An 18,085-nucleotide genomic window follows, 5' to 3' on the forward strand; every position below is an offset into this window, starting at 1 on the left:
AAACTGGTCAACCACCTGTAAAAGAATGAAAGAATGAAACTAGAACACTTTCTAACACCTACACAAAAATAAACTCAAAATGGATTAAAGATATAAGATATAGATATAACATAAGGCCAGAAACTATAAAACTCCTAGGGGAAGACATAGGCAAAACACTCTCTGACATAAATCACAGCAAGATCCTCTATGACCCACCTCTCAGAGTAATGGAAATAAAAACAAAAATAGACAAATGGGAGCTAACTAAACTTAAAAGCTTTTGCACAATGAAGGGAACTATAAGCAAGGTGAAAAGACAACCTTCAGAATGGGAGAAAATAATAGCAAACAAAGCAACAGACAAAGAATTAATCTCAAAAATATACAAGCAGCTCATACAGCTCAATACCAGAAAGATAAAGACCCAATCAAAAAAATGGGCCAAAGAACTAAACAGACATTTCTCCAGAGAAGACATGCAGATGGCTAACAAACACATGAGAAGATGTTCAACATCACTCATTGTCAGAGAAATGCAAATCAAAACCACGATGAGGTACCATCTCACACTGGTCAGAATGGCTACTGTCAAAAAGTCTACAAACAATAAATGCTGGAGAGGGTGTGGAGAAAAAGGAATCCTCTTACACTGTTGGTGGGGATGCAAACTAGTACAGCCACTATGGAGAACAGGGTAGAGATTCCTTAAAAAACTAGAAATAGAACTGCCATATGATCCAGCAATCCCACTGCTGGGCATACACACCAAGGAAACCAGAATTGAAAGAGACACGTGTACCCCAATGTTCATCGCAGCACTGTTTACAATAGCCAGGACATGGAAGCATCCTAGATGTTCATTGGCAGATGAATGGATAAGAAGGTTGTAGTACGTATACATAATGGAATATTCAGTTCAGTTCAGTTCAGTCGCTCAGTCGTGTCCGACTCTTGGCGACCCCATGAATTACAGCACGCCAGGCCTCTCTGTCCATCACCAACTCCCGGAGTCTACCCAAACCCATGTCCATCGAGTCGGTGATGCCATCCAACCATCTCATCCTCTGTCATCCCCTTCTCCTCCCGCCCCCAATCCTACCCAGCAGTAGGGTCTTTTCCAATGAGTTAACCCTTCGCATGAGGTGGCCAAAGTACTGGAGTTTCAGCTTCAACATCAGAACTTCCAATGAACACCCAGGATTGATCTCTTTTAGGATGAATTGATTGGATCTCCTTGCAGTCCAAGGGACTCTCAAGAGTCTTCTCCAACACCACAGTTCAAAAGCATCAATTCTGTGGTGCTCAGCTTTCTTCACCATCCAACTCTCACATCCATACATGACCACTGGAAAAACCACAGCCTTGACTAGACGGACTTTTGTTGGCAAAGTAATGTCTCTGCTTTTCAATATGCTATCTAGGTTGGCCATAACCTTCCTTCCAAGGAGTAAGCGTCTTTTAATTTCATGGCTGCAGTCACCATCAGCAGTGATTCTGGAGCCAAAAAAAATAAAGTCTGACACTGTTTCCACTGTTTCTCCATCTATTTCCCATGAAGTGATGGGACCAGATGCCATGATCTTAGTTTTCTGAACGTTGAGCTTTAAGCCAACTTTTTCACTCTCCTCTTTCACCTTCATCAAGAGGCTCTTTAGTTCTTCTTCACTTTCTGCCATAAGGGTGGTGTCATCCGCATATCTGAGGTTATTGATATTTCTCCCAGCAATCTTGATTCCAACTTGTGTTTCTTCCAGCCCAGCGTTTCTCATGATGTACTCTGCATATAAGTTAAATAAGCAGGCTGACAATATACAGCCTTGACGTACTCCTTTTCCTATTTGGAACCAGTCTGTTGTTGCATGTCCAGTTCTAACTGTTGCTTCCTGACCTGCATATAGGTTTCTCAACAGACAGGTCAAATGGTCTGGTATTCCCATCTCTTTCAGAATTTTCCACAGTTTATTGTGATCCACACAGTCAAAGGCTTTGGCATAGTCAATAAAGCAGAAATAGATGTTTTTCTGGAACTCTCTTGCTTTTTCAATGATCCAGCGGATGTTGGCAATTTGATCTCTGGTTCCTCTGCCTTTTCTAAAACCAGCTTGAACATCTGGAAGTTCATGGTTCACGTATTTCTGAAGCCTGGCTTGGAGAATTTTGAGCATTACTTTACTAGCATGTGAGATAAGTGCAATTGTGCAGTAGTTTGAGCCTTCTTTGGCATTGCCTTTCTTTGGGATTGGAATGAAGACTGACCTCTTCCAGTCCTGTGGCCACTGCTGAGTTTTCCAAATTTGCTGGCATATCGAGTGCAGCACTTTCACTGCATCACCTTTGAGGATTTGAAATAGCTCAACTGGAATTCCATCACCTCCACTAGCTTTGTTCATAGTGATGCTTTCTAAGGCCCAGTTGACTTCACATTCCAGGATGTCTGGCTCTAGGTAATGGAATATTACTCAGCTATTAAAAAGAACACATTTGAGTCAGTTCTAATGAGGTAGATTAAACTGGAGCCTATTATACAGAGTGAAGTAAGTCAGAAAGAAAAACACCAATACAGTAGATTAGCGCATATATATGGAATTTAGAAAGATGGTAACTATGACCCTATATGCAAGACAGCAAAAGAGACACAGATATAAAGAACAGATTTTTGGACTCTGGGAGAAGGTGAGGGTGGGATGATTTGAGAGAATGGCATTGAAACATGTATATGACCATATGTGAAATAGATGACCAGTCCAAGTTTGATACATGAAACAGGGCACTCAGAGCCAGTGCACTGGGACAACCCAGAGGGATGGGATGGGGAGGGAGGTGGGAGGGAATTCAGGATGGTGGACACATGTACACCTGTGGCTGATTGATGTCAGTGTATGGCAAAAATCACCACAATATTGTAAAGTAATTAGCCTCCAATTAAATTAATAATTAAAAAAAAGAATCCACCTTCTAATACAGGGGATGCAACTTCAATCCCTGGTTGGGGAACTAAACCCAACTATAGAAGCCCATGTACCACAACTAAAGAAGCCCCCCACATGCCACGACGAAGACCCGGTGTAGCTAAAAAAAAACAACAACAACAACAAAAACCCAAACCACACTGAGATACATTCATAGTATTATAGCCTAGAATGGCTGTAATAAAGACAAACAGTAACAGATTTTGCAAGGATATGGAGAAATTGGTATCCTCATACATTGCTGGTAGACTTGTGAAATGCTTCTGCCATTTTGGAAAACAGTTTTGCAGTTCCTCAAAAGGTTAAGTAGGGAGTTGCCATGTAACACAGAGATTCCACTCCCGGGTACATATACAAGGAGGATGAAAACATGTGACCACATAAAATGTGTACACAGTTGTTCATTGCAGCATTTTTCATGATAGCCAAAATGTAAAAATGATCTCAATGTCTATCAGTCTTATAAATAGGTAGATAGTATGTTCACTGATGGAATGATAGATGATTTTCTAAAAGTTACTTTCTCCATTTTACTTAATGGCTAATATTAAATATTAAAAGTACTGTTTACCTAAAACAGACTGCTAATTATTTCTCCATTTAAAAAAAATGATGGGTTTGTTTGCGATTAGAGGAAAATTGCAGTTCAAGGACTATAGCCATGGTAAGCCATATGCAAGTGCTCAGCAAAAATAAAGAGAAGAACTCTTTCCAAGAGGAGAAAAGGAAGTTGGCAAGGGTATATAGTAAACAGAGGCCATGACTTTTCATTGGCTGAGTCGTTGCCAGGAAAGTCTTTGTTCTTTTTGTTGCTTTCTGCTATCATCGAAGGGGGGCCAGAGCTCCCTCTTCTGATCTCTGAGTATTTAATTGAGGTTTCTGTTAGTTAATTTTTTACAATAATTTTTCAATGAAAGTAAAGGAGATAATTGATGACCCAGCTGACTAAATCCTTGGATGTGCCCGGAGGATCCCACCTAGGATATGCTTTTATTTCCCAAATGCAGATCTGTACTCATCTTGGAGGGTTTGTTCTGTGCTTACCGCCTCACAACAATCTTGTGATTCAGGTAACTATAAGTTCATTTTACAGATTAGGGAGCCTGAGGCATAATAAGATTAACTTTAGGGTCACCGAGCTAGTAAGTAATGGAGGTAAGTTTTGAATTCAAGCCATTCTTTTTCTAGAGTCTGTACTCTTAGCCATCAGGGTCACAGTGATACTTTCCTTCAGCCTTTCTCTTATGCTGTGCATTCTTTTCCTACTTAGGGGTCCAGATTTTATGGAAATGAGCTCAAGAAAGAAAAGCAAGTCAACCAACGAATTGAAAATATGATGCAACAAAAAGCTCAAATTACCAGCCAGCAGCTAAGGAAAGCACAATTACAGGTATTAATTCAATTGTTAAATATAGTAGGTGCTGGTAGAATAATAATTGGTAGTTAAAATGCATCATGGTCAAATTATAACTGAAAACAAGGTGAAATGTAAATGTTTGTTACATTGTAAAGCGTAAAAATTTAACAAATGTGCATACAACTTTGTAAAAAATTGCTCTGTGTTTTTACATAAAGACCCACACCTAAACATTGTCACCTCCATCATACAGGAGAGTAAATGGATCCTTAGTTAGCTTAAGTGATTTGCCCAGCTTCATATGACAGGTAGTTGCCAGAGCTAGGATTTAATCCAAAGCTTTTGTTCTTTTTATTATATACATATGCTGCAGCTGGAAAAGGCCCCAAGATAAATGTGACATCTTCTTCAAAAAAGATTTCGGGGAACATGTTAACTAATTAAATTCTAAAGTACTTTGAAACATAGTTGTGTTACAGTAAAACAAAAAGTCATGTAAATGGTAGAATGCCAAATGTACATGAATTTTTAAGGTAAAACACAAGACTTCTAAAAATTTGGGGTCGTTTGGCTTCTTTGGCATCTTTGGGGAATAAATGCTCAATTTCCTGTGGTATTACAAGTTATTTCAGTAGAAAAGTTTGAGAAGAGCCAGTCTATGAGGCATTAGGTGGTAGATTGAGAACTCAAGGCAGTAAAACTAAAGTTTACATTTAGAGAGTTTTACCCTCTATCAAAACTGGATTCAATTTTACAAAGTACTTTAAGCTATAACATAGCAATAAAATTATAACATTAATTGAGTATGCTATAAAATTCTTCTCATGATGGGAGTTCAGATATTATAAATTTTGTTTTCTTAACCAAACTAGTATGTCATTTTTTTTGGACATGTAGAGCACAGCTACTTTTTTATCTTCTATGTTAAGTAGTCTGCTATCGTGACTAAAGATAATTTGTCAAATCATCATTTTTAATGTTTCGTGCCAGCTCGGTCTATGGAGGTACATAACATCGTGATGATCATTCATATTCATGTATCTTTGCACTCTTGTACTATGATTTTCACCAAAGATTGTACCATTTTACATTTTCAACATAAAAATGCTGGTTTCCTCACATACTTGTGTAAAACTCAATTTTATCAACTTTATCAGTCTTTTAATTTTTGCTGATACAATGTCCAAAATATTATTGTTGTTTTAATTTGCCCTCCTTTGATTACGACAGAGAAAGAATGTCTTTTCACATATAAGTCAGCCATCAGTATTTCCCTCTTGTGGGAATAGCGTCCTTTATTCTGTTAGGATATAGGCTAAGTAACTGGCACAAGAGACCCTAAAATATAATGGTTCAAATAAGTTTATTTCTTTCCCACATTATAGGTTTTCCCACATTATATATGCTCTGGTGGTTCTGATCACCATAGTAATTTAGAGACTCAGGTTCTGTTATACATTGAAAGAAAGAAAAAGCAGAAAACTTCATTGAAGGAAAGTAATTTGCTATTAAGCAAGTGAAAGAAAAGTTATGCATGTTACCTTAGCTCACATTTAAGTTTCATGGCCACACCTAAGTGCAAGAGAAGCTATAAAATATATTCTCTAAGTGGGTGGCCATATTCTCAGCTAAAAATCTATTACTATGGAAGGACAAGAGTAGATTTCAGGGTTCAACTAGCAGTCCAAAGCAATATTCTTTGCTCACATTTCTAGAGTTTATTTCTCCTTGTTTATAGATCATATCATATAATAAATATTGGTTTGTCTGTCACTTGTAAAGATTTTTCCAATATGTACCATGCAATTTTATTTATTGAATGATAATAATATAGTTTCATATTCCCCTTCACCACTCTTCTTTAGGAAAACATTATCTTTTCATCCATTGTTTTTTTCATACAAGATTAAGCATTATTTCATCAAGTTAAAAAGAAATTCCATTTGGTCCAAAGTAACATTGTTTTTAAGTTGATATTACTCCTTAGGCAGTTTAGTTTCTGGAACTCTTTTTGATTTATAGCCTACAAATATCTTTAATAAAGTTTTAAAGATGTAATACATGGGAGTGGCATAGCAACATCTTGCCGTTTATACTACTTTTAAAGCTCATATCCTTAAATATGCTAATAATCTGAAGAAATAGAGAATCCCTTACATTGTGTAGCAGAACTTCACGTTTTGTTACGGTTTTAGTTGACTATTCCATGGGAGGCTCTGTGGCATCTTTTGCAAGGGAAATGGCAGGAAGTGTGTTTTTTGTTGATTGTAAAATTGTTTCAGTTTTTGAGCTTCCTTTAAAAGAAGTTATATAAGTGGGAGGGGATTAAGGAAATCCTAAGGAGGCTGCTGCTGCTAAGTCGCTTCAGTCGTGTCCGACTCTGCGACCCCATAGACGGCAGCCCACCAGGCTCCACCGTCCCTGGGATTCTCCAGGCAAGAACACTGGAGTGGGTTGCCATTTCCTTCTCCAGTGCATGAAAGGGAAAAGTGAAAGTGAAGTCACTCAGTTGTGTCCTACTCTTAGCGACCCCATGGACTGTAGCCTACCAGGCTCCTCCATCCATGGGATTTTCCAGGCAAGAGTACTGGAGTGGGGTGCCATTGCCTTCTCTAAGGAGGCTAGAAGGTCTGAAAGAACAGGGAGGTTTTCATGGGAAACGTGTTTCTGTTTTAGAGTAATGAAATTTCCAAATAGTAGATTTTATTATATGTAATAAGTAAGCTCTGAAGGCATAAACTCCCCTGATGTTTCTTCAGAACCTCCCTAAGTATCCCTACCCGATCCCATCCTCATTAAACTTCTTAAAAGCATAATCATTTTTGTAGCTGTCAAATCATCTTATTGTAACTTGGGCTCATGAATTGAATAGATAAGCATCCATGTTATATTAAATGGCAACTACTCAGTAAATCAATGCATTTTGACCACTTTAACGGTTGATTTGGAGAACTCAGATTTATTCCACAATTTTTAGGTAAATAGTCAGTTAAGAAAATGAAAAACAATATTTCTGAAGTAATCTCCTAAATATAATCTTTTAAAAATGATTTTAAAAATATAAATAAGATATAATATGGATATAAAATATGCCTCTAGAACTCTGTTTGAGCTTATTTCAGTGTTAAATACTTTTAAAAAATCTTGTTTTAGGGAAATATCATGATATAATGGAAAGAGTACAGGCTTTAGAGAAACCTAATTTCTAAGTTTAGTTCTAACATTTACCAGTTCTATGACTTAGAGCAAATTACATAATCTTCCTCAGCTTTAGCTTCATATATAAAATGGGGATAATAAGTTTCCTCTCAATTGATTTGACCAGTAAGTGAGTTAACATAAGCATTTTGCATATTACGTATAATATAATCAACAAATGTCATTTCTACTTTAAAAAGTATAGGTAATGTCACTAAGCCCTTACCATATCCCTAGATAAGTCATTACATGGGTATCTCTTTTAATTCTTTCCATCTTTTGAAATTGATTTAGTCTCTCGTTTAGTACAATTCAGTCACTCAGTCATGTCCGACTCTTTGTGACCCCATGGACTGCAGCACGCCAGTCCCTTTTTACAAATAAAGTTAAAATGAGAGAGGTTGAGTTGCCCGCTATCATTTAACTAGTAAGAGGCAGGCCTGAGACCCAAACAAAGCCCTCACCCACTGTGACACACTGGCTCTGAACTGTAGCAAGAGGGACTAGGTACATGTTGTATACTCAGACTTGGAAGTCATTTGGAAGGAAAAATGGAGGGAAGGAAACCATGAATGAGGATTTCAGTAGATGAAACTGGAAAAAAGCAGTGGTGGTGTGCATTTGGTAGATGTAGAAGAAAAGAGTTCAGACAAGGGTGACTAATGAGAGATAGTAAAGGAAAGTGGAATGTGTGAGTCATTCAGTGGTGAGGTTTCCTTTTGGCAACTGTACACTTGCTGTAAGCACAGAAAGACAATAGATTGTTGAAGAAACTGTCAGAGCATTAACTTATGAGTCTAAGGAGAGGTTTTTTTTCTTCCCCCATCTGGCTTGCTTTCTATTTTTTGTCTTCTTCCTTTTCAGTGTTTCCGGGTTAAGATATTTCAGATGCTGCTCCCTTATACTCAGTCGACTCAATTCTTAGGCACATTTTCTGGGTTAATCTACCCTTGTTTTTACTAGTCTCCATGATTTGTTTACATCTTTTTAATGTCAGGATGTTATTCTCTATTTTAAAATTGAAGTACTGGAAGAAATAGTTATTTTAAATCTGGATGATAAATTGGAATAATGTTAAAAAGTTCTATTTATTAGATGTAGCGTCTCACTGCATGAGATCTGCCTTCTCCAAACTTTTTCTACAAATACTATTTTCTCTTTTTAAATGAGATATATATAAATTATATGTGTGTAATAAGTATATATATATATATATATATGTTGTTCAATGCTAAATCATGTCCATATATAAAAGAATAAAATTTATACTGATAAATATAAATGAGTATATAAGTCTCTCTTCCCTTTCTCTTTTATGAGGAATTTATATGTATAGTTGCCGTTATTTATTTTCATGTTGCTAACCTTTAAGATTTACATTCTAAATAACTTTCACGTATCAGTAGAGTATTGTTAGCTATAGTCATCATACTGTACCTTAGACCCCAAATCTTATTCATCTTTTTTTCTTTTAACTAAAGTAGATCAGTTGACCTATAACACTGTGTTAGTTTCAGGTGTACAACATAGTGTTTTGATATTTCTGTATGTTACAAAATGATCACCATGGTAAGTCTATAGTTACCATCTGTCATCATACAAAGTCCTTATAATATTATTCCCCATGTTGTACATTTCATTCTCATGACTCATTTATTCTGTAATTGGAAGTTTGTACCTTTTAATCTCCCAATGAGGAAAAAATTTTAAACCAGATAAGGTCTTTCTCCTGATGGAACTCACAATTTAGAATCTAGTACGGTAAGTGCCATGATAAGAGCAAGAAAACAAATAAGGCAACATCGAAATCTGTGGCACGGAGGACAGAGATCCAGTTGTGATTGAGGGATGTCTGAGCCGACCTTGAAGGGTTGGTGTCAGAACTAGAAAGGGCATTGTGCGCAGAGGAACAGCGTGAAGAAGGCACAGAGCAGCTAGGTTATTCAGTGAGTTTCAGGCTAAACAAGGTTGGATCCTCTAGAAAGCCTCACTGTGGCTATTGGAGACAAATATGAATCAGAGTGATTGTTTATAAAAGAGGAATTGCAGGTTTTTGTTTGTTTTCTCAGGGGTTTTTTTTGTTTGTTTGTTTTTTGGTTTTACTTTTTCTAAAATGATTTTTAATTGGAGGATAAAGGAGTTACAGTTTTAACTTGTACCTAGGAGTTAACTAATGTCACTATAACATTAAGAAAGAAGACCTTGAAAAGAAAATTTCTGCAGAGTGAAAACAAGGTTGAAGTCAAACAAGGGGAAAAGGCTCCATTATAACCCCCTGAAAGTCTCCACCTTTTAGAAAACCTACCCTAGGGATTGTCACGTTTCATTCAGAGCTCACCCCACTTGCTTATTTCTGGCTGCTTTTCTCTTAATTTTTTATTGCTTCGTTAAGTTTTCCAGTGATCCTTTTATGAGTTGAACTTGCATTTGTTAAATGTGGACCATGTGCCAGACGCATCTCCACACTCTTCATGTATTCTGTTTCATTCAGGAGCTTCTCTCTTCTCTTCATGATTTTACTTAATGGTTTTACTGACTTCCTTATATGTTACTAGATTAAAATGGTCACATAGCCACCCTCAGCTGCAGAGGAAGCTAGAATACTGTATATTTAGCTTTTTCAGCCTGCACAGTAGAGGCCACAAAAACGGAACACTTGGGAATGGGTGTGTTTGCTACATAAGCCCTTTCTCACTGCCCTACTTTGGTTATTTCTTTCATTTCTCTTTCTTCTTTCTTACCAGTCCAACTGTTTTTCTCTAAAGAAACAAAATTCTTTAAAGATCAAGATTTCTCACTGTTATTGTTGAAATTTCATGAAAAAATAAATTATAGAATAAATTTTCAATTTTGATTCTAATAGACTACCAATTATCAAATTTTAGCCTTAAAATAGCAATTCTACAGAGGAAGTGTTTACATCATGACTTAAGACAATCAGTTGTACAGTACTATTCAACATAAACATCATATGCCAAAGAAGTATAATCATTTATTGTACATTTCCTTTCTTAGTATTTTAAGACATTAATATTATGAGTCAGATGGAAGTTGTTTATTTTACCTAAACAGAAGCTTTTAGTTACAGTAAGTTTTCCAAATTTATAAAGCAGTAAAGTCATTTGATATATAAGCAGTTGGAATGCTTTTTCATTCAGTAAATATTTATTAAGTACCTATTATGTACTTGTGGGTATTGAGAAATGAAAGAGTTGGTAGGGAATGATATTTGAGAACAGACTGCCTATGTTCGTGGAAATAAAAGCCATTACCAGCCTTAATAAACAGTAATCATATATACATAGATAGGTATGGGAATGGGTGGATGAGTGGATGGCCAGATGGATGGACAGAGACAAACAGACACCTACTAAAAATAAGATTAGTGTTGGGACTTCCCTGGCAGTCTAGCAGTTAGCACTTGGTGCTTTCACTGCCGTGGGCCTGGGTTCAATCCCTGGTCAGGGAACTAAGATCCCACAAGTGGAGTGGGGGAAAAAAGATTAGTGTTGTGATTACTTGTATTTCAATATTATATTCCTAAAATATGTTAACTTTTTAAAAATTAAGGTTGACAGATTTGCAATGGAATTGGAACAGAGCCGGGATCTGAACAGTACCATAGTGCACATTGACATGGATGCTTTCTATGCAGCTGTAGAAATGAGGGACAATCCAGAATTGAAGGATAAACCCATTGCTGTAGGATCAATGAGTATGCTGGTAAGTAAGTAAGATTGGAGACAAAAAAGAAGTTTCATGACATATTCATATTCAAGTAATCCTTACTGGTTCATGAAGGGAAGAGACCTTATTAAGTTCTACCAGTTCTATCAGAATATTTTTCTAGATGTTTTATAGGTATTCACTTACTGAATCGTTTCAACATCACTTGAGGTACAAATTTTTATTTCCATTTGACAGATAAGAAGACAAATTCAAAGAAGTGTTTTATAATGTCCCCAGTGTTATCAGTTCAGTTCAGTTGCTCAGTCGTGTCTGACTCTTTGCAACCCCATGGACTGCACCACGCCAGGCCTCCCTGTCCATCACCAACTCTTGGAGTTTACTCAAACTCATGTCTGTTGAGTCAGTGATGCCATCCAACCATCTCATCCTCTGTCGTCTCCTTCTCCTCCCGCTCTCAATCTTTCCTAGCATCGGGCTTTTCCAGTGAGTCAGTTCTTCCCATAAGGTGGCCAAAGTATCGGAGTTTCAGCTTCAGCATCAGTCCTTCCAATGAATATTCAGGACTGATCTCTTTTAGGATGGACTGGCTGGATCTCCTTGCAGTCCAAAGGATTCTCAAGAGTCTTCTCCAACACCACAGTTCAAAAGCATCAATTTTTTGGTGCTCAGCTTTCTTTATAGTCCAACTCTCACATCCATACATGACTACTGGAAAAACCACAGCCTTGACTAGATAGACCTTTGTTGGCAAAGTAATGTCCCTGCTTTTTAATATGCTGTCTAGGTTGGTCATAACTTTTCTTCCACGGAGTAAGCATCTTTTAATTTCATGGCTACAGTCACCATCTGCAATGATTTTGGAGCCCAGAAAAATAAAGTCAGCCACTGTTTCCACTGTTTCCCCATCTATTTGCCATGAAGTGATGAGACCAGATGCCATGATCTTCATTTTCTTAATGTTGAATTTTAAGCCAACTTTTTCACTCTCCTCTCTCACTTTCATCAAGAGGCTCTTTAGTTCTTCTTCACTTTCTGCCAGAAGGGTGGTGTCATCTGCATATCTGAGGTTATTGATATTTCTCCTGGCAATCTTGATTCCAGCTTGTGCTTCATCCAGCCCAGCGTTTCTCATGATGTACTCTGCATATAAGTTAAATAAGCAAGGTGACAATACACAGCCTGGACGTACTCCTTTTTCTATTTGGAACCAGTCTGTTGTTTCATGTCCAATTCTAACTGTTGCTTCATGACCTGCACACAGATTTCTCAAGAAAATGTTATAAACCTGGTAAATGATAGAGTGGCACTTTATCTTTCTGTTGCAAATTATATTTTTCTTAAGTAGCTGTTCTAGTTAAAGAGAATTGAAAAAGAAAGAAAAGGAAATGTTATTCTAAAGCAGAAATTTGCAAACAATGGGCTACAGGCCAAATCCAGCCTGCTGCCTTATTTTATAAATAAAATTTTATTGAATACAGCATCATAAATCAACTACATGTGTATGCTTAGTGGCTCAGTTGTGTCCGACTCTTTGCAACCCCATGGACTGTGTAGCCAGCCAGGCTCCTCTGTCAATGAAATTTTCCAAGTTAGAGTACTGGACTGGGTTGCCATTTCCTACTCCAGGGGATCTTCCCAATCCAGGGATTGAACCCACATCTCTTCTGCCTCCTGCACTGGCAGGCGGATTCTTTACCGCTGTGGCATCTACTCCAATAAAAATTTAAAAAATTTTATTGGCGCAGTGTCACGCCCACTCATTTATTATTGTTTCATTAAAAGAGTAGAGTTAGTAATTGCCACAGAGACCATATGATCTGCAAAGCCTAAGGTGTTTGAACATTTACAGAAAAAGTTTACCAGCATCAGTTTTGGAGTAACATGTTTTATTAATATAAGTACTGTAACTAAGTAATTCTTTCCATGACTTGAAACCTTTGCATTTCTTTTACTGTGTGGCTTTTCCTTATTGCCACCCTCACCATAGCAGGTGAAAGTGACCAGGATAACTGTGTGTAGCCAAAAATGTGTTGGGAATTAGAAATAGCAACTGAAATAGATGAGTCTGGTTAAAAAAAAAAATACAAGAGAAATAAGGAAGGTTCTTCCTTGTTCTAACTCTTTTCAATGCCTTCGATAGCTATTAACATGATTCCTAAGTTGTTATTTTATTATGAAACTACAGTCTGTTTGTTCATTATCTCTGCTCACACAAGTATGTAGGCAACTGACAGTCCTCGTTCTAAAATAATCTTTATAGGAAAGGATACTCCCCTTTCCTACAAATCATCAACTAATACTTGAAAAAAAGTATTCAATGTTATTAAGAATATATATCACCATATATTTATGTGAAATTATGTACATGAACTCCTTAGGTACTTAGTGAACGTTCATTTGGGCTCGTGATTCTGTAATTTGAGCAGAGTACAATGGGGAGGGTTTGTTTATCCCACTTGGGGTTGGCTAGGACTTTAACTGGAGCTGAAGGATCCCAAATGGCTTCACTAACGTCCCTCCAGCTATGAGCTTTCCCCTCCACGTGGTGCTTTCTCCTCCCATGGTCTTATTAAATCCTGTTAATAAGATCTCTGTAATCTAACACGAGATCTTCACATAGTTGCTGGACCCCACAAAAGCAAAGGCAGAAGCTGCAGACTTCTTCATGCCTAGGTTTCAGGACTCATATAATGTCACTCTCTCACATTCTTTTGATCAAAGCAAGTCACAACACTAGGCTCTTGGTAGGAGGAACTAGAACCCACCTTTTGACAGGAGGAACTGTGAAAGATTGTGTCTGTGATTTACAATCCCTCACAAACCTAAAGGTTAAAGGACGTCATATGTAAAATTGTTTTTCTACTCTACTGTAGATCTAGCTTTTTTAATATCAACCCCAATAGATTTCTTCATATTAATATTTAAAGCATTGGTTTGTCTTCCAAGTGTTGTCTGTATTTTCTATGCCAGAATGTTGACCAAGGATTAGCATAGTTTTGATTACAATCAAGATTTTTTAAATGCCTCTTGAAAACGATAAATGGCAAATTTATATTATCATTTCTGAAAGACTCTTTCATTTGGTAGATTTTGTTTTACATTCTTTGAATTTTCACTTTAGATTCCAAGGATTCCATTTGTGATTAATTTTTTCTAAATGGTACTGTGGCCTGCCACATTAGCCTACATTGTTGCCAGGTATTTTCATCAACAGGATTTAATAAGTAATGTTTTCCTGTTTACTCTCATAATTGTTAAGTGCCATCTCCTAGTTAAAATGTTTTCACCAAAAAAGATATTCCAGCCCTAAGAAATAAAGCTTAATTTTAAAAGTTCTTTTGTGCTTTAATCATTTCATGTTTGAGACTTAATTTAACTGACCGTATATTAAGACCATATATTTTTTTGTTTCTAGATGAAAAATTTCCCAAATCCCAAATAGAGCAAATTCCAAATCCATACTATTGTACTATACTGTTACTTTATATTCTTTTACTTTCTGTAACTTCTATACTGTTTGTACTATATAGCTTTATACTACTGTATTATAACTTTCATGTAACATCTCCCTCTATCATCTAAACTTTTATATATACTATAATACAGATATTCATTAAAGCCAATGAAGTTTAGTTACTTGAAATGTAAGAGAACCTTTTTAACAGCACAGTCTTGCTTTTTACCTCGTGTCACATTATAAATAAGAGACAGCGGTGGGAGAGGGTCGTGGTACTATATACCATGATACGATGAAGTCAAAAGCTTGATTTGAGACAGTGGCCTATAAAAGAAATGTCTTTGACTTGAAAATGCACATCGGTAATGTGTTTCTTTTGAAAGCATCAATCAATATGTCAATTTTGGTTTGAATGTTTTTCCCCGTGTGGTCTACTTTCTTTCAGTCTACTTCAAATTACCACGCAAGGAGATTTGGTGTTCGTGCAGCCATGCCAGGATTTATTGCTAAAAGACTCTGCCCACAGCTTATTATAGTGCCCCCAAACTTTGACAAATACCAAGCTGTGAGTAGAGAGGTAAGTCTGCTGTCTCACTCCTACTTATAGCCTCTTGCTGATTTTGTGTCATATAGAGAGACAGGTCCAAATACCGTGGCACATCAGAATCTATCCTTAGCTTATCCCTGTAAGTCTCCCTTCTACCACTTCCTCACCTTATGTATCGAATATTGAGCTGCATATATGTCCAGACTATACCCTTCTATTTCCCAGTTTTTGTTGGTTTTTTTTTTTTGGTTTTCCATGTGTTTTCTCATCTGCATAGAAAATTCTTATCTCCCTAGAAAACCCTGCATTACCTTAATTATAACCTAAATTAACTTTAGCTATTTTTCTGTTAATGTGCAATGTACATTTTCTTCTAGAATCACCTTATATTTATAATCTACAGACTTAATTCTATGTCCTTAATTGCAAGCTCTTTCCTGAGTAAATTTTTTATCAATGTTTTTTAACAGTAACAAAATTAACTTATTTTGATTAGCTGCTCTCCTGGCCCCATAATCTAGTGAAGGTGCTTATGAGCATTTAATATCCCGAAAACCATAAGCAAAGAAAAGGGGGATAACCTATTGCTTTGAAAAGGATCTCTGAAAAATAGAGATTTGATTATTCACAAAAATTGCCTAAAGTGTGATATATGAAAAACTGTCCTTTTCTCTAGTTTTGGTAATAACTGGACCATCATGCCAGTGCTAAAACTTAAGTCAGAAATTGAAATTTTAGTGTACGATGTCAAAATATGTTTAGACTACTGTGGCAAAACGCACTGTGTTAAAGACTGCTGTCTGAATCGAAACACTTAAAAACTCCAGTCTCACACTTACTACCATTTAGTCATATAAACTGTCTTTATATTCACTCTTCTTATTTGTAAGCCACCTCATTTCCCCTGGAAATGAAAGCTCCCCCAAATTAAAGTGATATTCCACCCCAAATTTTTTAAAAGTTTTTAGCAATTCTTTGAAAAACCAGTCTGTGGAAGCAAGTGCTTTGGTGCCTGCATCTGCAAAGGCGGTAGGGAAGGGGAGGCACATTCACGCGGGTTACCGTGGATCTGTTATTGTTGAGTCCTGTCTGACACTTTTGCAACCCATAGACTGTAGCCCACCAGGCTTATCTGCCCATAGGATGTCCCAGGCAAGAACACTGGAGTGGGTTACCATTTCTTTCTCCAGGAAATCTTCCTGACCCAGGGATTGAACCTACATCTCCTGCATTGGCAGGAGAATTCTTTACCACTGAGCCACCTAGGCTTTTAATACTAATAAGTTTGAAAATCCTTCAAAGACTTTGTAAGAATTTTTTTAAGTTCTGCTTTAAGTCAGTAAAGCTTCCGACAGCATAACAATGAGAACTAAATTGTTTTAGTTCCCTTTAGTCATTTACATAAGTTAGAGAAATCTGTCTTCAAATTTGATCAGGATCTAGCTAGTTTATTTGCAGATGACAAGTGGGTTCTTACCTGTAAATGAACTATAGTGCAGATTCACTGACAACAAATGCATTATTAATATTTAGGGCTTGTTTAAAAGTTTAAGAAAAAGCCATTTTTGTTTTATCCAAAAGCATGGAGTTGCTATAACTGTTCTCCAAGCCTCAGTACTTCGTTTTTGCTGGAGCCTGTCTGTTTTCGCTTTGAAGAAGTGTCTTATGTGAAGGAAGTCAGCGAGTACTCACTGTCTCCAGAGAGCACTTCTCATTCACAGTCATCTTAGTTGGCTGCCAACGGCTGACTTTTCCAGTTTCATTTTCACGAGAAAGATTCCATTTGAGCACACTGTAAAAATGATTTCTTCTATAAGAACAAAGCTAATTAAGGTACTTTCTGAGTAAAGCTTGGCCAAGTTTCTAGTCACATTTTCTAAAATTACCTTTGATTCAGCTGTTCGTAGTTATATTATTCTAAAAAGCTTTCTTTTTATAAAACGTCCAAAAAGATTTTCTCATGATACCATGGACAGCTTTAAAACACCAGATGAAACATTACATATTTCAGCAAATATGTTTTTCTGATATATATATTATTTTGGCAACCATTTCCTTTAATTTCAGCTAATACTTTAGTAGTTAAAAAACTTCATAGTTTCATATAATAAAATTATCTTCTATAAAAGACATTTCTGGAATCATACAGAGATTCTGATGTCATTACATATTTCTTTTATTCCAAGATGCAACTCCAGACTTTTCCCCATCATTTAATATAGTCATAGACTTAACACTACAGTTTTTGTCATCTTTTCCATTCTAAATCCTGGTAGCTGTTTTGTTTTCTGAATGGATACATGCATTATTGAGTGGAGTTGTATAGACATAATTAATTGAAGTAGAACTACTTTCTTAAGCAACATAGTACCTTCATGTAAGATTATTCCTTTTTAAAATGAACAAAAAGGTCATAAAAGAAGAGCAAGATCCTATTGTTCCCACTTCTGCTTTTGACCTGCTACCTAAAATTATGTTTCTTAACTTTTTCTCTGCGTATCAGAATGATATTAAACATGTTCCTTTTGAAGGTTAGGGAAATCCTTACTGATTATGATCCCAATTTTATGGCCATGAGTCTTGATGAAGCCTACCTGGATATAACAAAGCATTTAGAGGAAAGAAAAAATTGGCCTGAGGACAAAAGGAAGTATTTCATCACAGCAAGGAACTCTCTAGAAAACGGTAAGCAATTTATTAGAATGATCAGACTTTTAAAAAAGTCCTTTGGATTAACCAGTTAGCAGGCATAGATGTAGGACTAGATATAGCTTTATTATGAAAAAGTATTAAAAATGAAAATCAGAAACTTAAATATACCAGTGGGATTTCTGAGATAAATGAGTGGAATATCACTTTTAAACCAAATGAAATTCTTAAGTCTC

General features: G+C 36.5%; 1 protein-coding gene across 5 annotated transcripts in view; it reads left to right on the forward strand.

Moving 5' to 3' along the window:
- POLK (DNA polymerase kappa) overlaps positions 1-18,085 on the forward strand; it is a 69,641-nt gene that overhangs the window by 32,231 nt on the left and 19,325 nt on the right. For 4 of the 5 annotated variants that reach the window (XM_081513923.1, XM_081513924.1, XM_081513925.1 and 1 more), the window contains exons 3-6: positions 4,222-4,341; positions 11,077-11,229; positions 15,099-15,230; positions 17,732-17,885. In XM_081513923.1, coding sequence (XP_081370049.1) covers positions 4,222-4,341; positions 11,077-11,229; positions 15,099-15,230; positions 17,732-17,885 — 559 coding nt within the window. The remainder of the gene's footprint in view (positions 1-4,221; positions 4,342-11,076; positions 11,230-15,098; positions 15,231-17,731; positions 17,886-18,085) is intronic. The other variant, XM_081513927.1, reaches the window with a different exon arrangement.

Source organism: Giraffa tippelskirchi, chromosome 7, assembly GCF_054371585.1.
Source record: "Giraffa tippelskirchi isolate mGirTip1 chromosome 7, T2T-mGirTip1v1.2.pri, whole genome shotgun sequence".
Taxonomy (NCBI): domain Eukaryota; kingdom Metazoa; phylum Chordata; class Mammalia; order Artiodactyla; family Giraffidae; genus Giraffa; species Giraffa tippelskirchi.